This window comes from Lichenostomus cassidix, chromosome 1Aa (genome assembly GCF_008360975.1).
Source record: "Lichenostomus cassidix isolate B80296 chromosome 1Aa, HeHo_3.0, whole genome shotgun sequence".
Classification (NCBI taxonomy): Eukaryota; Metazoa; Chordata; class Aves; order Passeriformes; family Meliphagidae; genus Lichenostomus; species Lichenostomus cassidix.
The window spans coordinates 5,663,005-5,690,246 of NC_139480.1; the positions used below are offsets into that span (position 1 = coordinate 5,663,005).

At 39.1% G+C, this 27,242-nt stretch overlaps 1 protein-coding gene across 9 annotated transcripts in view; it reads left to right on the plus strand.

Moving 5' to 3' along the window:
- Positions 1 to 27,242, plus strand: part of CELF2 (CUGBP Elav-like family member 2) — a 543,197-nt gene that overhangs the window by 486,371 nt on the left and 29,584 nt on the right. For all 9 annotated transcript variants that reach the window (XM_085082623.1, XM_085082595.1, XM_085082585.1 and 6 more), the window contains 4 exons: positions 318 to 397; positions 5,265 to 5,423; positions 6,971 to 7,034; positions 17,743 to 17,877. In XM_085082623.1, the coding sequence (XP_084938749.1) occupies positions 318 to 397; positions 5,265 to 5,423; positions 6,971 to 7,034; positions 17,743 to 17,877 (438 nt within the window). The remainder of the gene's footprint in view (positions 1 to 317; positions 398 to 5,264; positions 5,424 to 6,970; positions 7,035 to 17,742; positions 17,878 to 27,242) is intronic.

Sequence of the window (27,242 nt, forward strand, 5' to 3'; positions counted from 1 at the left end):
CAAACCCTGTGGCTAAAGAACAAAAACAGTAACAAAACAAACAAACAAAATAAAATCAAAGCAAAACAAGCAAAAAAAATTAAATAAAGACCCTTCTTGTCACCCATCCCCACCTAATTTTTTTCTTTCATCTATGGTCAGATTAGCAAGTCAGCACTGTCAATAAATAAACTAGAGAAGTTGTTTATTTTTATGTACTACTGAGAACAGTGTCGTCTTGTGGCCGTTCTCGTAGACTGTGTTGGTTTAACAAGCGTCCAACCCTTTTGTCTTGTTGTTTTTTGTCTTTCCTGCTCCCTGTCCCCTTGTTCCCACAGGCTGTGCGTTTGTCACATTTTCTACAAGGGCAATGGCACAGAATGCAATCAAAGCCATGCACCAGTCTCAGACCATGGAGGTACAGTACTGTATCATTTGCCCTTTCTTTGTTTTCTTTGTGCAAATGATTGCGAATGGTAAAGCCATGCTCTCCTGGATCAGATCAGACACATGACAATCACAGATTTAAATTTTTTACGAGCTCACTCTACCTGTCTTTGTGAAGCTTTATTTTTCTCAGTCACCTGAAAGAGTACAATAAGGCTGCTGTGTGGTATCCAAACACGGCTCTCAATCCTGTTTTCAGTGGCATTCAGCAGAAAATAAAAATGCTGTGAATACCACTCCTCAGTCGTACTCAGAGTATCTCTGATGAGTAAATTATCTCTATTTTTAGCACACGTACCCCCACAAAGAAAAATCTTAGTTTCTATTAAATAGATTTCTAAGTGTTGTGGTTTGCACTGCTCTGAGAAAAAGCTCAAGAGATTTAACATGGCCACGCTGAGTTACTAGTGCATGTGTTTTTTCTGCGAATAAAATCTCTTTTTAAGTTAATATTATTTCTCCTTCTTCATGTAGCCAGTAAAAATGCTAATGATGACAGAGCATATTGGAGTGTGGCACTTCCTGCAGAGCACCATCGTGGCTGGCCCCTCACAAGCAACACTCTTTATTCCCTTCCAAACTGCCTCTATGGCCTCGTATTTTGTCATGATGAGCAACTCAAAACTCTAAACTGGTTCACTTAATGTGACTTGAGCTGCTGGCTAATGATCTGGTCATTGGAGTGGTTATCAAATGCCACGGCTTGTCTGGCAATCTCAAAACTTTTTTCAGTCTGTGATTTTTGTCATGGTCTTTCAGAATTTTGCACAAAAAACCGCACAAGTATGAAATCTTTACTTACTCTGGATCTTCTAGCTTATCATTGGAGAGTGCATGTTATACTGTATTATGTATACTGTATCTTTGTGTAGTGATGATTTTTCTCAGAGGTGGCATTGATGTTATGTGCACTTGTTTCTTTTTTTTATTTATTTATTTATTTCTTTTTCCACCAGGACCTTTCAATTTTTTTTTTTTTTTTTCTCTCAGTGATTTTCCTTTGCAATGCTCTAGTCTCCCAAAGCATGCTGGGTGCTAAACAATCATTATTGCGTCATGTCGTTGAGCTGCTTTGTGTAACGAGCCAAGGGGGGAGACCAGGGGAGGGAGGGTGGACAGAGGTCAAGGAGGAGGAGAAGATAAAATTCAAGCCAGTGCATGAAATGTCACTAACTGTTTCCTGTATAGTACAAGTAATGATACCAGCATTGCAAAGCTATTGTCTTTCCAAACATCATGTTTGAATTTGGTTGAGCTTCTTTTATAATCAATGTGTTTTCTTTTCAGTGCAATGCATTTTTAGACCCTGGGTATACAGTTTTAGTTGAGAACCTGCCAATGAGATGAGAATAATTGAAATTATCCTTACTAGAAAGCTGCTGTTATACAGTCTATGCAGTCTGACAGTATATTGTGAAAAAACTGCCACTTTGAGTCTCTGGAATAATACCTGTAGTAATTTGTCTGCCGTGCACTGCTCCATTAATTCAGATCTGTATGTTTTGCTGGGTTTGATTCCAAGTAAAAAGGAAATGTTTATTGGTAATACTGTGTTTTACCTATATTTTCCATGTGTTTTAATGTATTTTTCTGTCTAGCAAAATGAATTTTGCACAGCTCAACTTCTGAAGATGGTAAAATAAATAACACCTCCCAGACAAATTCTCCCATTCCTCTGTTGTATGCAGCACTCCAAGAAGGGGCTGCATTTTAATGGGATACTCTTAATGAGATTAGTTCTGTAGAATAATCTTGGACCAAAATCCTTCCCAACACCTTTAGAGACATCACCAGTGAGAGCCCCAAATTGGCGAGGCAATTCCAAATATTTTGCACTTTGAATATCTGGGTCTTTGTGTCAGTTGAGGTTAGGCTGTGAGTCCCTTCTTGGAAAGAAGCCTTACAGCCTCCCAGCTCTGTGGAGGAGGGACTCAACCTGACAATACAGAAAAATATGAAGGCAGCACCAGCTGTTGGGAAGAAAATGGCACTGAATAGCATGGAAATATGAAGGCATAGAGTGAGGAAGAGACATGCACCTTGTGTGTGCTGAGAGCTTCCCCTCAAGCTAGAAAATGGAAGTGCATAAAACAGAAAGCACCCTGTAGGCAAAAAAAAAAAGAAAAAATTGCTTACTTCTGCCAATATTCTTCTAGTGAAAAGTTAAATTGGGTTGACTAGTGTTACATGTCAGCTCTCAGCCTGAAACAGTCATCCTTGGACACTTTGGTTTCATGTTCTTTTGCAAACAAAAGTGGGCTTAGGGGAAGTTATGTAGTACACAATTGCATTTCAACCCAATTACTACAGATTTTTTTTTCCTATTTTATTATTTTCAGTTCTTTAGCATGCATCATTGACCAAGATGAATTTTCAAAGAGGGCTAAGAAAGAACAATGGGGATGTTAAGTCCAGATGAATACATCTCTTAGAATAATGCATTCTCTTACTGCTCTTTCCACCTGACTTACTGACCTGGTTTAATCACCTGATTTTTAAAATATAATTGCTGCTCTAGAGTGTTTGCTCTTCTGTTTCATTTCTATGGAGTTATTTTTTGTTTGTTTAAGGCATTCAAATGCATCACCAGTAGAAGACACTAATTTGTTATAATGGAGTAAATTTGATACAACAATAACAACCCATATAGAACCACTTGCTAGATATAATCTCAGTCTTCAGAATGTTTGCTTTCTTGAACATGATGAAGTGATGAAATATAGAGCAGACAATGAAAAAATGAATTATAGATTCATAAATTGCAGAGATATTGTTTTTATACAATTTACTGACATTTAAGCATTCATAAATATGTCAGCTGTAGTGTTGAATGCTGAACTGCTGAACTGAAAACTGAAATAACCATATAATATTTCTTCCTTTATACTCATTTCTGTTTCTTTGGAAGTAGAGTTGATTCTCCTGTACATCCAGGCAGAAGGCAGTAAGTTCCAGTTGATCTTAGCCCAGTGTTACCAAACCTCATATTAGATAGAAACAACTTGCTTTTTTTTTTAATAAGCAAAACCAGAAAAATCTCTCTCACATCCTCTACCCTCTGGCTCCTTTTTCTTTCTTCTTTTTTTCTAAATGGTCTTATTTTTGATATTAGTATAAAAATCACTAGAGAGAGGTAATTGTGTAACAAGCCGACTCCTTCATAATCTTTATTTGATTGCTGGAGTGTTATGTATCTCTTTTCTTCCTCACTGAAACACTGAAAGACATTTTTACAATGAAACACACAGAAAAAGAATTGGAGGTGGAATAATAAGCCACAAGTGATGATTTTCCAGGATAATTCTAAAGGAACAGTGTTGATGGGAGATCTTTATATGAGAGATATTATTATTATTATTACTGCAGTTTATTTCATCATTTCATCTGATGATTGGGAATATTTTTATCACTGGTCCTGGTGTGAGATTCTTTAGAGAAAAGGTACATGGCTGCTTTTTGTAAATAGAGGACAGAAACTTTTCTAAAGATGTTCACAGTGCTGTGAGAGCAGCCATGGGAAGAGTAGGTGAAGTATAACCCTGCTCTGCATCCCACGCTATACACTTTGGCTAAAGCACTGCTGTGTTTTTTGGACTTGAGTCACTTATCACTCCTGCCATTGTGTTCAGATTGAAGTTAGACAAGAAATTAGTATAACAAAGCATGGCAGGTGAAGGGAAGTTATTCATTGGATCCTGTGAAGTTGAAAAGCAGTATGAAATGGATTGACAGTTCCGATGACTCATAAAATGCTTGAATTAATTTGAAGAACTGAATCATTACAGTATATAGTTTGCTTGCTTGATTTGAAAAAATGAAGACTTGAAAGGTTAAAATATGAAACATCTTTTAGCAGCGAAAAGAAACAGAGAGAAATCAACAGAGACATCTTTCATAATCACGTCTCATTCTCTCGTGGCTTTGCCCAGGAATACCCAATTTGAACACCAAGGGAAATTCCAGCTTACCCTAAAAGTCCATTTGGTCTGTGACCTCCAACTTCTTCCCAAGGGTCACTCAGCCAAGGGTCAGGAGTAGGCTTCAGACCAGACTTCTAGCTCTTTCTTACAGCTTCCCTATTTCCTAAGGCATCTTATAGCCTTGCCATGCCATGTAACAAGAGGCTGATAGAAGCAATAGAAGAAATGGTGGCAATCAGGAATGGGCTGCTATCACCAGCACTAGTCCCTTTCGGTCTGCATCCTGCCCTTTGTTCACATTTCAAGGCTGCTTGATGCAAAGCGTGCCTGGGCATGGACCGCAGGTGGGTGAATTGACTGAGGGTCCTTGGTGTGAGCAGGGCCAGTGCCTCACTGATGGTGATGCTGAGGTGGATCTGCTGCTCCCAGTCCATTCAGGGTGCCCATGCCAGCTGCACTGAGTGTGACAGCACAGCCAGACCATGGCAGCAGGGTGCTGTTGGCTGTGTGGTTCCTGGCAGCACCAGGGAGGTTGGACACCTCTCCCTTTGGCGATGCCTTGAAAGCAGACTGCAGACAAAGCATCACATCCATCTCATCAGCTGTGGAGCTTAATTAAAGAGGACTGGTACACTTTGCTGTCTCTGGCAGCAATTTTGATAGCTGGAAGGAAAAGAGAGCCTGAGGAAAGGTGCTTTATAAAAAGAGCTGGGGAATCAATAATTTCTCCATAGCCTCTTTTGCTAAGAACATGAAAATCTTAGTCCTTGCAGTCCTACACATGCCAGACACAAAGAGAGGGTGAGCGATCTGGTTGTGCCAGTGCCAGTGGCCCTACAGAACATGGCTGAGCTCACGAGGTGAGGGTGACCTGGTGTGATTTAACCCTTCTGTCTTTCCCAATCTGTCCAACCACAGGGCTGCTCTTCGCCAATCGTGGTGAAGTTTGCCGACACCCAAAAGGACAAGGAGCAGCGGCGTTTGCAGCAGCAGTTGGCTCAGCAGATGCAACAGCTCAATACTGCCACTTGGGGAAACCTCACAGGTCTTGGAGGACTCACACCACAATATCTAGCTGTAAGTTCACTTCAGAGGAGGTGGCTGCATTATGCTGTGGATTTTTTTAGGACCATGGTAAATCAGTTCTGGTAAACTCCCTGTAATAAATTGCTAAATTGTCCAGCATACACAGTGTGTCTTCTTCTGGGTGTGTTTATCACCTGGTCTAAACATAACAAGGAATAGAATCTGAATAAGCTTTTGAGGATGTGTCAGGGCTGTCAAAGGCAAACATTTAAAGTATCCTCGTGCTGCAAAAGAGATCATAGATTCATAGAAAGGCTTGGGTTGAAAGGGACCTTAAAGATCATCTAGTTCCAACCCCTCCACCATAAATAGAATTTGATTCCATTAGTTTTATTGGGGGCTTTGAATGGCAGAATCTGGTTTTTATAGCTGGAATAAAAGTTAAGTTCTTCCTGAGGGGAGGACAGAGAGCCAGCTGAACACTGTGGGGGCCTTATCCACATGGTGCAGCCTCTAAACTAGAACGTTGTGGTTCAGTCATCTAACTTCCACATTTTCATTTGACAATGGCTTTTGCTTTAATGCATGGTCATTTTGATGCTAAACACGCATGGTTCATAACCCCTCATCCAGAAAATGAAGGTGGCTAGGAAAAGCCTTTTTTCCCCATAAATTTAAAATGGTATTTTCCTTGGTCCATTTGTAAGATGAAAAACAGGTGGTAGCTGCTGTCCCTGCTGGAAAATCTGAAATCCACAGCCATGTGTCTTAGGTCCTGGATGGCCAAGAGAGACTCCCCTGCATCACAGCAGAGAGGAAGCCTCTGCCTTTTGTGTCTCTGGAGTTGAGAGGTCTGGTTGAGGAGCTTTTGGATAACTTGGAGGTTCCTGATGGTTCCACTTCCAACTCCCCTGTCATGGGGATCTTTAAGGTCCTTTCCAACCCAAACTGTTCTATAATTCTATCATTCTGTGAAATGTATGTGCCCATATATACGTACTGTATATGTATAAATACATCATTTGTGTGCATACAGTGCTTTGGTACAGTGATACAAAGAGCAATTTACCCAGCAATTAAAAATATATATTAGTGCTGAGGTTGGCTAATTAATACTGAGATAGGCTAAATTGCTACATATACAAATACCAGTGTAATGAGTATCTGTATGTTTGATTCATAAAGATAATAAAGAAAACCTGCATTCACAGGGCAGGGGAAGAATGTACCATGATTGACAGAGATGAGTTATGGTAACTACCAGACTACAGAGGGCTGTAATTAGTCACACTATGTTGGTTTAAATAGATTTAACACCTGGTTGTTAAAAAGAATAAATTGATTAATTGTTTTAAAGCAGCCATGTTATTGAGTTTCCCTTGTGTCTCTGTGTTTCTTAATAGAGATTAGACATTAATATGGATTTACAGCATTGACTCTAGGGATGTTCATTCCAACAGCAGACAGAAGCAAGAGACTGTATAAATGTAAAGGAAAGCAGAAATACTCCAAATGTGAAATGATAGCTCATTTTAGTTTTATCTTCATTTGCTACATTACTGTCAGATAGATTGCTGTGTTGTTTTGTTCATTCACAGCTTCTGCAGCAGGCAACTTCCTCCAGTAACTTGGGTGCCTTCAGCGGCATTCAGCAAATGGCCGGTGAGTTACAAACCCTCTCATTTTGCTCCAGCTATGATTTGTATTCTTAAGCTATTGAATTTTGTACCTCTAATAATCACACTGTCAGGGGGCGGGGGGCGTGTTGTGTATTAAATGTGGCAGATGTATTGGCAGGGGACAGCTCACGGTTCAGCGTCAATAGAAACACTTTCACCCCTCTTTCAGAGCTGAAATTAAACCCGGTGCTCCCAGGTTGTGCAAACAGTTTGTCTTGCATTAGTCACCTGCCATTTGGCCAAAGTAACCAATTGTAAATTGCAGGAGAGCTCTTAGTCCCTGCAGCCGTATCCTGCCCTATGAAAAGTGTCAGGAAAGCAACAGCAGGATTACATTCTAATTTCCAGTGAGATTTCTGTGTCCTGAAAAATCAAATTAATGGCAGCCCTCAAACATTTTAATAATGCGTGGTGAGGAAAAATGTTCTGACCTTTTTAATGAAACCAAAGATTACAGGCCTACCTTCAGTATGAATTTCCAGGCTCCTTTTATAATCACGGAAAATTAACTGGGTGCCTTTTTGACTTTGGAACCCTAGCTGGCAAAATTACACAACAGAGATTTTATGTAAAAGTATAATCTTTAGTCTGGAGGAAAAAAAGAAAGGAAGAAAAGGGAAAAAAAGAATCAAAGTGTGAGCAGATTTGAAAGCCAGCTAGTTGGAGGGTTTCTTAGTAATGAGCCGTGTGCCAGTAGTAACTGATGTGTAGTGATTAGCAAAAGGTCATTCCCACTGTGTGACCTACCATGCTGATATTCTAACTTAACATGATGCTAGAGAAGGCAGCATGTGCAGTAAATCAGAGCACAGATGCACATTATGCCTGCCGTGAGGAACTGTTAAAAAGCTTTTTTTTTTCCTTGTTACAGGAAAAAAAAAAAGAAAGAATCACAAAACCCCTAAATTGCTACATTAGTTTATTTTAATCATGAGCCTACTGAATCAATGAAATACAACATTAGGCTTGCTTCATCATCACAAAACAAGGGCTAAAATATTCAGAAGTCTTTATGAGCACCATTTCTCATTCTTTTTTTAATCTTTTGCTGCTTCTGGTTCTGCTTTGAATGAAGCCTGAAATACTTTAACAAGTATATATATACCACACAGTATAGCTATACCCCACAGGTATTCTTTGCTCAATCGTTATATTATGCCATTATTGCAGTGACATCAGAGACTAATGTGAACCTGCTGTCTGACAATATAAATTGGCCTACAGATGACAATATCTCTGAATTATTCTCTCTTCCTCAGACCTGCTGGCAGTGCTTGCTGGTTCTATTATGTTACACTTGCAATCTAGCATTTTTTTCATCAAAATAATGTATCTTAATATGATAAACAGAACAGAGCGGTTCAGCAACAGTTTTATACTTGGCAGTTTTGGAAGTAGTTTTGAGCTCAAAGATTGTGTTTTAATGTTTTCATATTTGGTTAGGTCTACAAAATGAAAGAATTGGGACACTGGGGAAAAATAATATGATATCCATCGCAGTATGTGCTTAGAAGTTTTTGTTGCCTGTTTCTTGCTGTTGGAGTAGATTCAGCTTTGTCTTCAAGAACTCTGTTGAAACTAAGGATTTTAGTCAAGTATTTTCAGGATGGGCTCTCAGTCCAGGATATGATGTATTCTCTGAAAATCATATGGTCTTGAGACTAAGAGAAAGTCATCTTAAGAAATCATAGTGGCACATCATTGTTACTCGAGGGATATGCTTTTTCAACTGCAAATTAGATTGCTAATGCACTCATCTCTAGGATAATTTGATGACTGACTGCCTCTCTTGGAAAAAAATGTATTTTATATCTTATATTCATGTCATCAAAGCAGCTTGAAGTCTACTCCTTTTGTTCTCCAAAATATGTGACTCTTAAATCTCTATGTTCAAGGTAAAATTAGTGATACTAAATTGTTCTCCAAGCTGCATCTCTACATGGAAGTGCCAAAGACTAAGCACTATTTTGTTGTTAGAACTGAGAGTTCATGTCCTGTCCTTGGAAATCAGGCAGTACTATGTCATGCAGTGCATCTGGTATTACCAATTTGTATATAATATTTTGTGAAAGGAATAGAAAGTACTCCTGTATCTGCAGCAAGTTTGCATTACCAGTTGAAGCTATCTTTGGACATTTGTAATGGCCTAGTGTTTTTTAACTTAAGTTGTATAGGTTCATTTCACAAAAAAGAGTCTAATATGTAATTCCATATTGCATATAGTTTGCCTATTAATATTCCATTTCAAAGTGAGGAATAAAATCCAGACACAATTGAGTGAGGTGCTAAAGAACATCCGTCATTGAGGCTTTCAAGTTCTTTGAACTTTGTATTTGAGGGGTGCAACTTTTATCCTTGAAGTCGATGGGTGTGCTTACCATGTAATTCAGACACTAAAAGTTTGATCAAAAGCCACATGAGCCATTGAAATTCCACCCTTACTTCCATGTCAGGGCTCAAGCATCCCTTTTGTGCTTAAATCTTGATGAAGTCACGGTTTGCTACATTAGAACTTCTGATACAGCCACCCCCTTGTACAAAATTAGGGCCCTTTGGATCTGCAAGTGTTTATTTGTACTGCTAAAGCTTGTGTTGTCTCTGTACAGAGCAGAAGGGATACAGCACACACCCCACTGCACATGTGAAGAGTTATTTGCTATGCTCAGTGATACTATTTCTTAAATCAAAGCAATTTTCTTTGCTAGCAGAGCAAAGACACCACTCTTCAGTGTGGGGTTTTAAATTCCCTTTCCCTAATATCGTGCCTCAGTCTGGTTAAAGTAGTTCTTATGTTGGAAAAGCAGTGGTTCTTTGATTTTGGTGAAAGGAGTGGGATTTTTAGGTGTTTGTGACTGAAGAGCATTGGAGTTTCTGTTTGTTTGTTTGTCTGTCAGCTGGGAATACAGTCCAAAGAAAAATGGGGATTTTTCTCACGAACTCTAACATACAGACATTAAACACACAGCACCAGCTCTAAAAGTGAACCCTATTCTTGCTGTGGCAGCCCACTGACCCTATTATATATTAAGCAAATAATGAAACTAGTTTAACTAAAATATGAAACCCTAAAATTTGAGAGACAAAAGGTTGTAGCTTGCCATTTTGCTTTCCAAGCTTTAAGGTTCCATGCTTAATTCCCCAGTTCAATTTCATCTCATTTATATCGAAAAACGAGATTTTCATGAAATCATTCTACTTCATGAGTCAAGCCAAAGAAAACAATGTAGTATGTTGAGACTGGTAGTAAAGCTGGGAGAGCTGGCAGTGGTGCCTTTGGTATTACAGTAATCCCCTGGTCTTGATTACAGGCACTAATTCTACCTTGCCAAAGTCTGCTTCATCTTCCTGTATAAAACACACAAGGACATGCCATCTTTATGTGTATATTTTATAGTGAGCTCTTTCTCACTTCTCCTCCCCTCCTCTGATATCTGCTAATGCTAATTTAAAGGCAGTGTTTCCTCTCACATGCCTCTCCAGCCTCTGTATCTGGCCAGCACTTTGTCTTTGGGGAAGGCTAATAATGTAGATGAATTACATTATGGGATTTGATTGTCTTACTTTAAAAGACAATGCAAGCTACATTAAGCACTAGCAACCTTTCAAGCAAACAAAAATTCCTCCTTCAAATATATACAAATTGCATGGGAAGCTTAGTTCAAAGGAGATTGATGTTGCTTGAATGTTTGCATTGAATTTGGCTGGTGCTGGAGCAGGTCCTAAAAACTGCAGTTATTTAAGCCAACCTGCCTATTTGAGAGCTTGGGAATTGCTATACAGACAGTGTAAACAAGAGGTTTACTATTGCTGGGATGACTGTAGAAAATATTTCAAGGTTTTCAATATTTAAACAATATACGGTCTAGGAAGATTTTCTATTGTCCGTTAATGTTGAACGTTTTGGCAGGAATAAATATTGGTTCACACAGCAATGTTTCTGTATGTGTGACCATTCAAGAGGTGAAAATATGTACAGTACTCATAAGTGACACAAAGGGCTTCTCTTAATTTCATTGAATAGACAGTGTATTTTGCTTTCTGAAGTTATACAGGAGGAGAAACCATGGGTTTGGATTTTCTTCTTCGTCTTCCAAATCCCTAAGCCCTATGCAGCTGGGACATTTAATATTTTTCCAATATATGGGGTTTTTTCTAGTCCTTTCCAAGTTCTCTCACAGTTTGGTTGCATTTCAGGTTGAACTTCTGGCCCTTTCTGAGCCCTGTTCAATCCATTCCACCCTTCTTCTGCTACCCAAGCCAGATTTCCCCCTGTTGCAGAGTCTGTAGGAGCAGATGGGTGAGAGAAAGTCTGTGAGGTTCTGCTTTCTGAATATTTTCCCCTAATTGTTGGATTGGCTCAGTAGATCTGGAGGGACCAGTTGGAAGCTAGGACCATCTGCACAAAAGCTCTATACTTTTGCATTGGCCAAAGGATCCTTTGTATCCTCTGACTCTTGGATGGCTTCATTCCAGCAAAGCCATACAGAAGGAGGATTTCTCCTGCTATGACCTCTTTAGGGATATCATATTAAAAGTAAAGGTCACCGAGAAACTGTTTCCAGCTCAAGGGAGATAGCTGTTTCTTAAAGATAACTACCAGTTTTGAAAATGTTGACCTCAGGGACCAAAAACATTCAGCTTTTGTAACACTAATTCCGTTGAAAGTCCTCATTATTTTAACACATGAAATTGGCTTTTTTTTTTTTCTTCTCTTAACTAATAAATTAAACAACTCTATTTAGCATTTTTGGAGAGGCAGAGTTTGCAACAAGTGAGCCTGTTCACAATCCACATGTTGTTCCTTCTCAGAGGAGAAGGACAGGCACCTTGAGAGGAAAAAGCAGTGCTCTGCAGTTGAGGAGACTTATTCAGGTGTGCTTATTCAGGTGGTAAAAGTGCATGACATGGAAGTTTGGCCAAGTCTGGGCACAAGATCTGTAGCTCTGTGTGAGCTTTTCCTAGCCAGTAAAACAAGGGTGAGGGGGACTTTTTATTGCCTTGGCCCCTCTGTGGGTGGAATTTGTCCAACTGAACTTCAGCAGTTCAGAAAGTAGGCATCCCATCTCCCTGCCATGTCAGTGAAGAGCGAGTCACTCCCAGGTAGTGTTTCATCCTACCCAGCCTGGGGTTAATGTATTTTATGGATATTAGGAAAATATTATGTATAGTAGGAGGAAATTCTTCCCTGTGAGGGTGGTGAGGCACTGGCACAGATTGCCCAGAGAGCTGTGGATGCCCCATCCCTGGAAGTGTTCAAGGCCAGGTTGGACAGGGCTTGGAGCAACCTGGTCTAGTGAAAGATGTCCCTTGAAAGGGGGACTTTGGGCTTTGAGCAACCTGGTCTAATGGAAGGTGTCCCTGCCCATAGCAAGGAGCTGGAACTAGATGGTCTTTATGGTCCCTTCCAACCCAAATGTTCTATGATTCAATGGTTCTGTGATTCTATTTTAGGTTCAGATTATTTCATTCCCCCCCCTCTCTCCACCCCTTCTTTAACTATTGCAAGAGCCTGAGTAACTTTTTTTTGGATGCAGTTAGGTAAGATGAATCCTTCTCACTAGGACTGAAGATGTTTCAATTGACAAAAGTGCCCTTTGTTCCAGGATGTGTTTAGAGCATGTGTAACCTGAAAAAGGGCTGACATCCTACCTATGTCAACAAATGCTGAGAGGGGGGTTGGAATTAGGTGATCTTAAAAGTCCCTTCCAACTTAAACCATTCTATCATTCTGTGAACCTCCAGTCAGATTTAAGCACATACTCTTTAAAAACAGGTCAGAATCAATTGTGGACTTAAAAATTAAGGGCTTTGCTCAATCAAACAGTAACTGGTCAGGGTACCTCAAGTAGTGTCTAGATAAGCAGCTTTTCTAAAAGTAGCTACAGAATATATATGGTTTACTGGAGGTAGTGCTTAGGTCTCCTGTCTATTTTAATTCTTAGAATATTGCTGGAATAGCCTCACCCTCCACACCTTTACACACATTCTAACATCAGCATCCAAAATGGCTGATGTCAGTGTTAGTAAATAGTTGCTTTTTAGCCTGGAGACGATAAATTTTACCTTAATACACATTTTTTAAGCTGCAGACAGGATTTAATTCAGATGGAATAAATCCTAATAATTGAGAAGGATAAAATTTCCAAAGCAAAGGAACTCAAGGCCGGCGGAACTGCTTAAGAGCTATCAGATTTGGTTCTGATAATCACCACTGACTCTGAAACTCTCCATGCATACAATGCCATTAAATGTAGCTAGTGCCTTCCTTTTTTAGGAATTTGTTGAGTAAGCAAATCTCAGCTATTTCCTAATATGATTTTATTATGGTTTTAGAAACCCAAGAGCTGATGAGGCCTAAGAAGTCTTCAGGAGTGGCTTGTGACTCCGTTCCCTCCTCTACAAATACCCAGTAATTCCAAATTTACAGTTATCACAGGAGAAAAGCTGCAGTGACTGAAACGAGGCAAATTACTTCATTGTATGAAAGTTTGTGTCAGAGGCAGCACAAGAAGTTGTAAAATGTAAATCTCGTGCTCTCAAATTTCCCCATGTTTTCACAGAACTGCATCTGTGACTGTGCAGCACTACAAAAATTTCCTGTGAATGTGCTAATAGGCCTTATGAGAATGTTCTATCACCATCCATCTGTCACTTTTTAACAGGCCTGATTGGCAAGCACTTGTAACAACTGACATCTGTTCTCGCTTATTGATATGTAGATTTATGGTAATTGCTGTGAACAATAAGACACAAAATTACCTAAGGTGAACATTAAATTAAATTTTCATGCCCCTATCCTTATAAATAATTTTTTAAAAAATCTTAAGTTTCAAGGAAGGCATACTGTGCATCTGTTTTGTACATAATTTAATTGTTTTTTTAATCTGCCAAATAACAAAATGAAAGTTGAATTTCCTTGCGATCTTGAATATTTGCCAAGCTGATAGCACATTGGTAAATACATGTTATTAAAAATGGAATCAAACTGTATTGTGATTCTGGGTTTTTTAATCATTTCCCTTTAATTCCCAACATTGTCTCCATCATGAAGATCAAGAGTTATTCCTTACCCAGAAGGGTTTTTTTTTCCTCTACAGGAGGATTTTCATTTTTCATGTGCAGCTCTGCCTATGAGGCTGTTCCTCAGCGTTAAGCAATTTGCATTTCTTTTGAGAGAGGTGCATTTGCTGAGTGAGCAGCACTTTCAAATAAAATCCATCGACTCATTTGCTGTCCAGCTCTGTTGCGGGATTTGGGACTGTTTTGAAAAAACTGTAGGATGTGAAATGTGTGAAGAGAGTGTGTGAAAGGGGAGAGAATGGGAGAGCAGATTCATCCCACAGAACTGTACCTTAGATGAGGTTCAATTGAACCAAAAATCCCCATTTGAAAGCAAAGTACTTTTGGGGTCTGAGACTTCAGAGCATTTAGTTTCCCTCCTCCAAGTTTGTCCAAGCAATTGGGATGTTGACACTCCTGACAAGTTGATGGGAGAAACCAATAAAGAGGGAGCAAAGATGGTAAAATGCCTGGGGAATGTGAAACAGTGATGACAGGACTTATTTTTCAGATGTTGGAGCAGACAGAGGATCCTAAGAGAATGCATATTAAGTGGTAAAACTGTTGACAAAGTGGGCTCTAGAGCATGCTGGGTGACAGTGTGTGCCATGAGTCCTTGCTGACAGTCACATTTGGGTGCTCAGTTCAGTGGGGGTCTTTGCTGTCCTTCTCTTACTCAAGTGTGACAGCAGCCAGCAGGTTTTTTTCCTGCAGACACCCAATATGATGCCCTATAACATCTGCAGAGCTGGTTTTTGGCCAGTGTCTTGCAGTTACCTCTGCAGTAAAATAGACTGGGTGTGGAAACAACTTCATCACCACCAGGCTCTTGTTGGTTTGTCTTCTTTGGGTATTGAAACTCATTTGTCAAATTGATGGGTTCCTCTTGTGCTTATAATGTCCCACTCTATTAAAAAAAATGTTTTGTGGGATGAGGCAATGATGAAATTTGTTTTGCATCCACAGAGGTGCAAGGGTGATTCATGAGTGCAGAGAGCGCAGTTGTTTGCTCTGCTGCCTGTTGACCTTTTCTGGCCTAGGCTCTGCTCTAGAACCATTCTGTATTCATTACAATTGTTTAATCCTACCATGTATGCCATTTAAAAGTCCAAGGAAACCTCCAAACAGAAGAAATATAAGCTGATCATGGCTGAGCCTTCTGATGAATAACTCAACAGAGGATGATATAAAGCCATTCCTCTGCAGGAGGGCAACTCCCTGCTTTCCCAAATCCTTGTTACAGAATGGCACTAATATGGCCTCAGTGAAGACCAGCAACATTAGCTGGATATCCTTTGCTGAATTGCTTATGCTCCTTATGAATTAGGAAGGTAAATGATAATTGAGGACCAATATCAGTCCAGGATGAAAATTAATTCCATATCTCATTTTGAGAACTACTGACTGCTTTATTCGCAAATAAGTGGGTTCCAGCTTAAGTCTTCTCCATCCCCAAAATCTTGTTTGAAATAGTCTGCAGTCTTACTATCAAAGTAAGACAATTCTTTTGTGGGGAAAAAAATATACACAAGGCAAGCCAATAAGTCAGATGAATAATTTAAAAAAATAAAACAATGTTGTTTGCATACCTGAATTTCTATCTGAACTGCATCTGGCAAAATAGTTGGGATTGGGATTGTTTGAGAAAAGCCTTATCTTTTAAGATGGTCTTTAGCCTCCAAAAGAAACCTTAAAGAGATTTCTTGGTCATGTAATGTCTCCAAGTGTCTTGTTCCTGTTCCAGACTATGAATTGGTGTATCTTGGATCAACTAAAATCTTAACTCCCACCATTGTAATTGTGTCACATTTTCAAAAACCCCAACACCTGAGCTGAATTTGGGCATTGACTGTGACACCCACATTAGAACCTCAGTCAAATTAGGTGCTCACCTGAGGCCTGACCTGGCTGCTGGAATATGCTGTATTTAAATATGGGGCTTTATTCACAAATAGATGCTACATCAAGGTTCATTTTACAGTGCCTAATGCTGTGACAGTAAGAATTCCTCTTTATGCTGATTGTATTAACCTGAGTCTGTGATACATGTGTTTGAAAGTAATATCAAGTAATATCATTATTGCAGGAGTTCTGAATTCCTAGAAAATACCCCCCCCCACTGCATATTTTTTCTTCTCAATCACACTTACCAAGTTTTGTATTTAAACACTCTTTTTTTCATTTTCTCCAAGTTGTTGTTAAGCTCCCCTGTTTGAGATACAAAGTGTGCAGGGAGAAGTAATATCTTTTGTAGGCAAACTAACATTCAGAAAAAATCAGACAAGATTTCAGGCATTCAAGCTCTTCTTCTTTGAGTGTTCCCCCCCAACACTCATGAAGTCTTCCCAGCTCTATCACTAGGTCTAGAAAACGTATTGCTCTTCCTACCTAACCTTTTGTGAGTGTATTTGTATTGTCAGGAGTACAAGAACATAATACAACTCTTTTAGTCTTTTAGACTTTTGGACTTACAACTCTTTTGCACTTTGTCAACTCTATTGAGGGCTCAAGCCCTCACAGAGCTCCTTCATATGTCCAGAGCCAAAGGCTGATCTCTCACTGCCATCCAAAACATTTGTCATGTCCTTGTGTAAATGCCCAGTGTGAACATCACTCCTGAGGATAGTTGGTTTTACTCAGAGGATCCTGAGAAGCATCCAGTCTGGTTAATGCTAGCACCCATCTTATATCTGTGTTTTAGCCCTTACTGAAGTATTTCACCTTAGAGTCAGTGCCTAAGTACTTTGTCTAGTCCAAGGTAAAAGGTATGTTCTTTTGAATTCCTCTGGAGAGACCAACTCCTGTCCCTCTGATTTAAGCAAATGTATGTCATTGGCTGTTCCTTAATCATCTTTTTTTTCCATTCCACATAAGTTCTCTTTATTGTTTGTCCTTTTTTGCTTGCCATCTAAATTAAACCTTTATTTAAACGCCTCCATGTCTTGTAGGTTCTCACTAAAATGAAGGTGTATCTCCCCCACATCTTCTAAAATAATGACGCACCAGATGACTCAGTAGATTTGATATCATAGTCCAGAGCTTACAGCCTGAAAGTCCTGTCTCTATGATGGCTGTGTGGTCAGGCTGATACTAATTTGTTGTACTTAGTTCATATATGTTTGTAGAAATGAACCATCAAAAGGAAATTGAGCACAATTATTGGCTACTACACAGTGTAACCTTAGTAGTTATATTCAAAGGAGACATGGGAAACAAATTTTATTCATCCCAATTATATGACCCTGTCCTGAATGTGTTTTAAATGCTAGTTATCTTCTTTACATCCCCCATTGTGTCAGGAAATAATATTGTGCCTGGGCCTCACACAGAGTTTAAATGACTTTTAATTCTACAGTTCTAAGAGGCACAAACCAGGTTTAATTTTCCTGAAGCATAGTCTGGTGTCTTTGGTACATTCTCTCAACTCCAAGGTAGAGAGGTGAGAGATACTATTCAGGAGCTGTAAGAGGTGGTAGCAGATTATTGATATCTTGGGAGTGAAAAGAATCAAGTTTATTTGTAAGGTACACCCCAAGCCCCATGACCATTGAAAACAGCACTTTTTGGTGATTATGATGATGACAGTGATGATTATTGCCTGTTTTAATTAACCCCATTTCTTCTCCACATAGGCATGAACGCTTTACAATTACAGAATTTGGCAACTTTAGCAGCCGCAGCAGCCGCCGCCCAGACCTCAGCTACCACCACCAATGCAAACCCTCTCTCCACAACGACTGGTGCTCTGGGAGCCCTCACAAGTCCCGGTAAGAGCAGAGTGCCTGCTTCCAGCACAAAAACGTGGGAGTGCAGGGGAAAATGGTAGTTAAAATGATGATTCTACATTGTGTCTAAGTTCCGTGCTCATGTAGATTCTGCAGAACCTTTAATAGCTGAATACATTTTTGTTGCTGTTGTTTTTAAGCAAATAACTGCTCTTTCAAGTGCTCCAATGTGGACATATTCACCTTTCCAGATTCATTTCAGGGGCCATTAAAGCCTAACAGACCCATCTTACAAAACTCTGTGTGAAAATTACAATTGCATGGGAAACTTAAGATGAAATTAACTTTTCAGAAAGAATTCAGAACGTGACCAAATTCTTCCCATCCAAATGAGAATCAGCTGAGGTGGTTCTTCTTAATCCCCAAGACACTGATCTTTGATTCCCAGCACATGCACATATTGCCTTTACCCATTATGAATTTCTGTTAAGTCCTTTGGTTTTTTCCTTCCCTTGCTGTATTGCTTTCTTCTGGTCCTTACAGTTACAGAAGTGACATCAGATGCACAAGGAATACACAGCCAGATTCTGACTTCATTACACTAAGCAGAAGCCAAACTTATGGGGGGAAAAGGGACAGGATAAGAGGTGGAGATTCTTCCATGACCACCACATGGATTTCCAGCCATGAATGTCTGATGTCTGTAAAACCCTAGAGAGAAACTGGGGCAAATTCAGACTTAGGTAACACTTCAGGATCTCCAGAATTCACAGAGAGAGATGTTGATTCAGTGTAGTTACTCTGGATTTACAGTGATGTAGCTGAGTAGACAATCCAGCCACTTATTGTTACATAAAGGCTGCAGGGTGTAATTATTTGCATCATGAAGTGTATTTATTGCTGTTCTGAAAAACATTCATATTATTTTAGACACCACAAAAGAGCGTTTGTGTTTAATCTTGTTTAAGTGTGTATTTATCCCCCATGAAAAAGTAATTCATGGCAGACGGTTTGAGCTCATCAGTAAGGAAAACAGTCTTCACTGCACAATAAAACTGGGACCAAGTGTGGTGCTGGGTGTTGGTGCTGGCCAGGGCTCCCATTATATACAGTTTTATTGTTTGTTTGGGATAGAGGTTAAATGGAAAGAAGCTTGGCTAATACCAAGTTTGAGCAGAATTTTCCTGTTTCTGACATGAGCCTCATCTAGGCTTAAAAATAATATTCATTAGCAACATTTCTGAGAAGCAGGCTGGCTGAAAAGAATTTTGGCTTTAAACCTGAGAAATCTCTTCCCTCCCTCCTGGAGCTGGGACTTAATGCTTAGCAAAAGGCTAGTCCCAGTGTCAGTGTTCCCATGCTACTCCTGTCTAAAGGCAACCCATTTTATAGAAGCAGAAATGTTGCATTTCTTGCATGTTCTGTGATATCTCTGCAGTTTAGATGATAAATGTCTGAGCAGCCCTACCCTCCCAAGACACACACAATATATCTTGACCCATACTGCCAAGACTTCTCTGGGGAACTCAATGCACTGCACTGTGGTGCAGAGGGGCTGGAAATTAACTCCCTTTCTAACTCCCTTTTTCCTTGCTGCTCTGCAGCAAAGTGGCACCAGAATGTTCCTGTCGTGCACTTTGTTTTGCCATGTCAACACAGAACTTGGGTTCAACCTTAAGGCCCTCATTTCTCCCTTTTTCCTCTCCAGCACAGTCTTCTTATCCAGCCTGTCTGAGTTGCTATTCCCTTTTAACCTGGCCTTGAGGCTCCTTGAGAACCTGGAAAGTGGTTTTATCTAATGTTCAGGTCTGCAGAGGCCCATGGTGCTTCCACTGGGCAGGGCAGATATATCTTTGGGGTAACTAGAGATTCCTGTTGCTCAGGGTGGTATTGTAGAGCAGATACCAAGGCATTTTCCAAAAAGATTAATGATTTTGGCTATCACATTGGACTTGTGTTATTTTCAAAAAATTCTGGACATTTAGCCTTTCAAATAATGTATTCAGAATGCCAGTTGCCTTTGGAAATGTTATAGATGGTACCTGTACACAAGTGTTTCTAATATTAGACAGCTTGAAAAATCTCTAATAGCTCCACTGACCTATTTATGTTGCACAACCAACCTAAAATCAAGCCTTGTTAAAATGTTCTTCAATTTAACCTTCCTTATCTGGTTCCACATTCTCCACCCTATTACATATTTTGTAAACCTGAATAATATCTTCAATGATTCTTCTCTGCTCCATGGAAAATGAATTTAGTTTGATAAAGCTTTTCATAGTAGCTCAAAGTGTTTCCACTAAAACTTGAAATATATTGGCAGACAACATTTAAATCTGCCTTTCAATGTGTGGATGTTTGGAGGCCTTAAGGGTATTTTTTTGGTCTAGTTTTCCTCTGACAGAACACTTCAGTTTGTTGTGTTTCATAAGTGTAAATTATTTTGTCTGATTTCAAAGCCTGCTAAGCCCAGGAAGAAATGTTTGTGTCTCTCCAGATAATGCATTAAATTAATATTTTTCAGTTGAGAAAACAGCCCAAATTTGGGGCAGTGCAAAGGTAAATGCTTAAATTTAATCCTTTTCTTGATGTTGTTACAGGCAAAATACTGCACAGAATGGAGGTGGGCATAAGTGGGTACTTCTAGTGTGCCTTAATTCATGGCAGCCACATAAATCATATCCAGATATATCTTCCCTGAAGATCTCCCCTGGATCAACCTTTGACCAAGAGATCTTTCTCTGTCCTTTGTAAACGTGTGTCATAAGAGCCCCAAAAGGTGGTTGTTTCAGTTAAAATTCATTTTGAAGCTTAATTTTACATAGATAAGATTTAGCAACCATCAGTGCACTATACTAGTACAGAGAGGAGAATGGTCAGGCCAACTTCATTGCATTGGCAACACAGAAAAACAGGCCAGGAAATGAGCAGCCAGCAGGACATCTGATATCTGAGGATTTCCAAACAAATTAAACTCCAATGATCTTTCTCTCATACACCCTGACTAAATAGCTTTGACCGTAAGAGAGTCTAAGGACATTCGTTCCCCTCCATGTGCTAAATACTTTCTCTTAAGCTTGAAAGAGTATTCATTCAGAAAGAACAGAGACAATACAATCCCCCAAACTATTAATTTTTTTATAATTGTAAATTTATAATTTCAATTTTGCATACCCATGGAAGTGTCTCCCTACAGCATTGTTAGAAATGATTTTTTAAAAGCCTTTGCTTAAAAAAACATGAAAGATTAAGCTTTCATTTTAGTAAAAATCCCCTCAGGCAATAAATAGGTTCTTTTGTCTCTTGGCCCTGGAAAAAAATTAAAATGGTTTAAATTGCCTATGGTTAAAGTAACTGTTTCTTGCAATTATCAGATGGTAGTGAATAAAAATTAAAATGAAATCATGAAAGACTAAAAACCAGGTAAATGCATATTATGTCTTTCATGAGTTTCTCATGGGTCTTTTGAAGACTCAGTTAATCATCTTTCTTGTCTTTTATTTTGATATGATAATTGTTTCCTTTATTTACTTAAATCACCTCTATTTGGTTAATTAATTCTTCACTTTATTTTCGTTTCATTTGCTTAGGATACTTTTTCTGTTTTAAAGACAGGTACCAGTAGTATTTCATATTGTTTTAAAGGCAGGTACCTGTAATATTTCATAGCACAAGGATTTGTGCTGGGATAGCTTTTACCTGACTCCAGGTTGTCTGATCCAGTTTGCCTCAATTACCCTTGGGTGGCGACCTGGAAGTTGGTATTTCTTGTTCACTGGGAAGGGATTTTGGAGGGACTGCCTCAGCTGCAGGTATCCACACTGTAAATTTCCCAATTTGGGCAGGATGAATCCCAGCTGAGTGTCAGGAGCCTTATTCCCTCCTCCAGAGACTGTCCTTGACACATCCTGCAAATGGATCACCGAGCAAAGCGCTCGCAGGGAGGCTGCTATTGCAGAGATGCAGAGTTCATTCCGTGGGTGGTGGGAATGCCTGGAGGTGGATGTGAAGGAAGGACATGTAAGCTCAGGATCAAAGTATCTGTCTCCAACACTGCCTGACATTTCATTTCCCTCAGTTGACCCACTACCCTAATTATCCTAAGGGTGATAATGTGTATTCTGACTGTCCTGGGTGGTGCAAGGCTGATACAGCACAGTAAAATGTGGACCATTCAAAGCAAGTTGGTGTAAACCATGTTTAGTCAGGGTTTGAGTATCTCTAAGAATGGAGATTCCACAGCCTCTGTAAGCTCATCTCAATTTTGTTTCTTCTAATTCATGCATAAATGTTTTTTTAGTAGCCAGTAGGAAAGCCCTACTATGTGCAAATGAAGAGACAATACATCTAATTATATATCCAAATTTATCTGTATGAACATACACAATATAATTTTTGAACTGTGGGGGGATAGAATTACTAAACCAGAAGCTAATTCAGTTTCAGACTTAGGAGCCTTCATTTTCCATGATATTTTCATGATTATTTGATTCTCTAAACTATTATCTATTCACACAGCTGGAGTAGCTATCCATGCTTCTGTAAAAACTCTTTGGGTTTATCTGTTGTGTAAAACTAAAAGGAAATATTTCTGAAAAAAAAATACTGATAGGATAGAAAGTGAGACCTTTTTCCTTTAATGATCTCTTAAAATCCAGTGCAGCTTTTGTCATATTATATCAGTATTCAGCCATTAACTCTTACGTTGGAAAAAGAAAAGTTCTCCTGAGCACAAAAGTCTAAAAATAGTCATTTTCAGACAGATGCTGACATTGAAGAATAACAGTCCCTAAAAAAGGAAGACTGTGAAGTATAGAATAAACTGAAAAAGAAAAAAAAAAATTAAACTGTCTTTTCTGTAAGAATTAGTTCATTCTTTCCCTCTGCTCAAAGCAGAGAATTATAACTTATAGCTATCATCGGTGGCTCATTATTTTCTCTACCCCCAATCTAGTATGAAGATTGTCTTTGTTAGTTGAAGGTGTTCATGTTGTGAGCACAATTGTTGAAAGGTAGAGATTTTCTAGGATATACAAGATGCTTTAGCTGAGAAGCAGTGAAGAATGTTCAAATAATCATTCTTAGAAGATTTGCTTTTTATTCACTTCAGTACAATACATTTTTCTCCAATCAGTGGTGCAAGGCTGCCACCATGACATTTTGTTAGAGGCCAGTACACCCACTGAGCTAGTTGTGATTTGCTTCCAGGATGATCCAAAAATAACCCTACCAGTAGGTGTGTAGGAAGATCTGACAGTTTGCTAAAGACTGAATTGAAGTAGATGTTTCATGTTGGAAAAGATTGGTTTAAAATGCAGGATGGCACTTGTCGTGCTGTAGTACAAATTGATTATTTTTGTACCGTTTCATGTGGAATTAATGCATGTTCCATTATTGTAAAATCATTTAAAATGAGCTTTATTAGTTTTGCACAACATAGAAAACTTCCCTAGTGTAATTTTCATTATTTTTAGGATAAAGATACAGCTGATAAATATTACATAGCCTAAATAAAGATATGTACAGTAGACATATTTAAACAACACAAGTTTAAGTTTTTAAATGATGTGTTTAAGTCTAGTTATAGAATTAGCACTGTTACCTTAGTGCTTGGAGGACAGAAAATTTCAATGCCTTAACCCTGATCTAAGCACCAATATTTTAAAAGAGCATTTTTTCAAGGAAGCTATGGAAGAAAATCTTGCCTTAGCACACCCGCATCTTGGTGCCTGTTATTGGACTGCATAGTTCAAGGAGATTTGTGACAAGAAAGTATATTTCTGAACTGTTGTGTGTCAGTTGGTCTTACCCACATGGTGTTAAGTTTCTGAGTCTGTGGTTAGGCTCCTAAATAAGTGAATTGATTTTGACTGCTCTTAGTGCCCAGAGATTATGCTGCTTCTTGGAGAGATATATTGGTACTAAGCCCATCTGATAATTAGGTCACCCTTAAGCAGGCATGCAAGCACAAGTTGGAGCCAAAAATAGGAAACTGGGCATTTTTGACCTATATTTGTATTTTTAATAATGCTGCAATATGTCCTAAATGACTAAAGAAGAGTGGGAATTGTGGCTAAGAACCTCCCAGAGTCCCAGTATAGTAGAAGGAGAGGTGAATTGTGATGGATTCATATGGATCCTGCCTGGAACAGCACTGTTTCTCCCTGGTGTCCTCATTGGAAAAATGAGCCTGTGAGAAAGCTGAGCGATGCTGATGGCAACAGACAGGGTGTCAGTTCACTGGGATTACCTGTTTGCATATTTGGCCCTTAAGATGTTACAGGTCTTTGTACATTCTCCTCTCAGAAGGGTTTCTGAGCAGGTGCAGCAGTGCAGCCTGAAGCATCTCAGGGAGGTTCAGGTGCTGAATGGGCTCAGGGTGGGCAGAACTGCTTTGTGAAGCAGTGTGAGGCTGCCTGAAAACTGCAGGAGTCATTTTGCCAAAGCTCCTTATCTCTTTTAGAATCAGCATTATCAGTTTATGAAATTTTTGGCACAGAAATCTCCAGCTGTTTCCTGAGAATTCCATAAATAGCAAAGGATGGAAACGTGCATATTTTCAGTCAAGCATTGTGCTAGTTAATTTTTTAGGTTTGTTTTTTTCTTTTAGGGAACAGCATACAGTACTAAACCATGGATTAGTAGGATCTAATTCAACAGGAGACATGTTTGTTTTTTAAACATTATTACATTATCATCTTCCTAAAGTATTAAATCCATTGCCTTAGCACATTTCAGGATTTACTTTGCTTGCAGTATACAAATAACACGTATAATACATTTTATTTTGTAAGTGTCTCTCTACCCCACTCTTAATCTCTATTTCAAGCTACAAGAATCCCAGTTTGTAAAAAAAAGCTCTTTTTCTTTCTGTTGGAAGCACTATTTGAAGTTCATTCAGGGTTGCTTTCTACTAAAGAAGGATGATAATATCAGCTTGCCTACACAGGTAGATATGTGAGCTTATGTGTAATATATCTTACAAGAAGTTACAAACCCAGAAAATGCTGTAGTTCATAATACCCAGGAAATAATGTAAATCTTAGAAAAACTCATGCATTTGAAGGAGCTTTCAACTACTGGCAGCACTGTTCCTACAATCCTACTGGATTGTGTGCGTGTGTCCATGGATACTCCTGCTCTGTTTACCTAAGGCAGAATAATCAGAATTAATAGAAAAAATAATAATTAAAAAATCTTATTTTTATTGTATTAGTTGTTATTATTATTAATGTCTTAACCTAATTTTTTCAACATTCTCTCAAAGGAAATAGTTGCTTGAATATGGATCTACTGAATTATTTTATGCAATGGCCAAACAAAAATATCTCCAACTGCATATGTTTAAGACCAAATAAAGTAAACCCTCGACTGTTTCTGCTGTTTGCAGTACAAAAAGGTGCAATATGGATGAAATGAACCACAGTGTCACAGTGAACTAAATATGACTTTTCAAATGGTCTGCAAAGGACTTGGCTGAGTTATTTTACATGAGGCGAGATAGTCCTCGAGTTCTGCAGCTCATAGGGGTGAGCAGCTGTATCTCATGGATGTGCCATTGCAATAAGGTTGTGCTTGCACACCCCACTTAGAAGTGGGGAAGACATCCTGTCTTCCATGGAAATAATTATTCATGCACCTGCAGGATTCATAACTCCTTTAACTACAAACTCAAATTTTCAATACATAGTTTGTCTCATCTCTCTTCTAAAATACCATGGATGGGAATCGTATGTGTCTGAAGGAAACAAGTCTTTTAGAAATATCTTGTTGCAACGGAAAGACAAACACCTCCCAGGGACTATTTATCTGATCTTAAGATAGATGTATGAGAGAGGTGAAAAAGATGCATCAGTCATCCTCTCCCATGTACTAGAATTTGAATTGCCATGTATGCCTGTTGTAAGCACTTGTAGAACAAAAACATTGCTTACCTTGAATGATAGCCTTGGACTCTGCTGACACCCTTTTTTCTTTTTTTTTTTTCTCATGGAGAGATGCTACTGCATGTTATTTGTCAATGCTTAGTGCTGAAAGTGTGTCAAAGATGTTTCAGGCACACCAGGGGCGGTGTGAAGGAACCTATACCAGGCAGGAGATCCTGGCCTCAAGTAGAGCCTTCTTGATTTTAGATCAGAAATTCTTCAGAAGCTGATTTATAAGTGGCTGTATTCTGAAGTGGCTCCACACGGAGGTCATTTCAGCATCAGGGCATGGGTCTCAGAACAATAGCCTGCTCCAAATTGTGTGAGATAGCAGTAATAAACATGAGAGCACAGCTGGAAGTTCCCTGTAGAAATGGCTTTGATGTGAACTCAGTGGTGCTTCAACAAGCACAGCCACAGCCCTTGGCCCCACAGAGTGAAACAGTCATAAGTGCTCAGTAATTCTTTGTTTTCTTCATATTGTGGTGATTCAATTTGGTTTGATTTCAGTTAGACTTGGAAATATCTAATGGTCAGCTATGAAGTTTAACTCAAGCCAGCCCACCTTGCACTATTATTCTATTCCTGAGCCTGTCTAAAGTATTTCCCATCCAAAACCAAAGGCGATTTATCATTGTAGTGGGGAGAATGCACAATGTGTTGCAGGCACAGTATTGAGGTACAACTTGTAGCTTACTCTAGAGGTGGATGGTCTTCACTGAGGAAGATATTTCAACAAAACAGAAGCATCAGTGTGGAGTTGACCCAGAATATTAACTTGCTTTTTACTCTCTCTCCATAGTCTCACAGGAAAATGTGCCCTTAAACACCAAGATTCACAAAACCAGCCTAGATTCACAAAGACATGCCCAATCAATAAACTGTTATTTGTTAGAATACCTTCTGCTAGATAGAAAGGTTTGAAGGAAAGTTATAGAACAGAAGACTAGAAAACTACAAAAATAACCAGCTGATAGGTTTTTCTGACATACCTGTTGTAACTTTGCTCTGTTTTCTCCTCCTTCTTTGTACTGCTGTGGAAGGTCCATGGTGTATACATGGTAATTTCATGACAATCATAAATGTCAAGTTAGGTGTTAACATAAATAAGTGATTAAAACAAGTGTCCCTGATTTTCACTTCTCCCAAGCTTTCTTAGCTCTCAAAAACCCAGGCAGTGCTGAATAGTGCTGATTTATGAGCCTGAAGTTATTCTCATGTTGTTGAAGACCTCGGCTTCTGAATTTGCAAAGAATTTGAACAAATTTGTTCACCTCTTTATGTTTCTTTCTTTTTCTATTCTTCTATAAGTCAATGTACACAAAGGACTTTGTGAAACGTAAAGCTGTTTTTAGAAAGCCAGAAACAGAATTAACACCATGGGGAAAGACTCCTTCCTCTCCTCTCCCTCTCTGCCTTGCTTGCTCTCATTTGCACGTGCATGGACACAGATACAAAGAAGAGACCACATGTTGAGTGCAT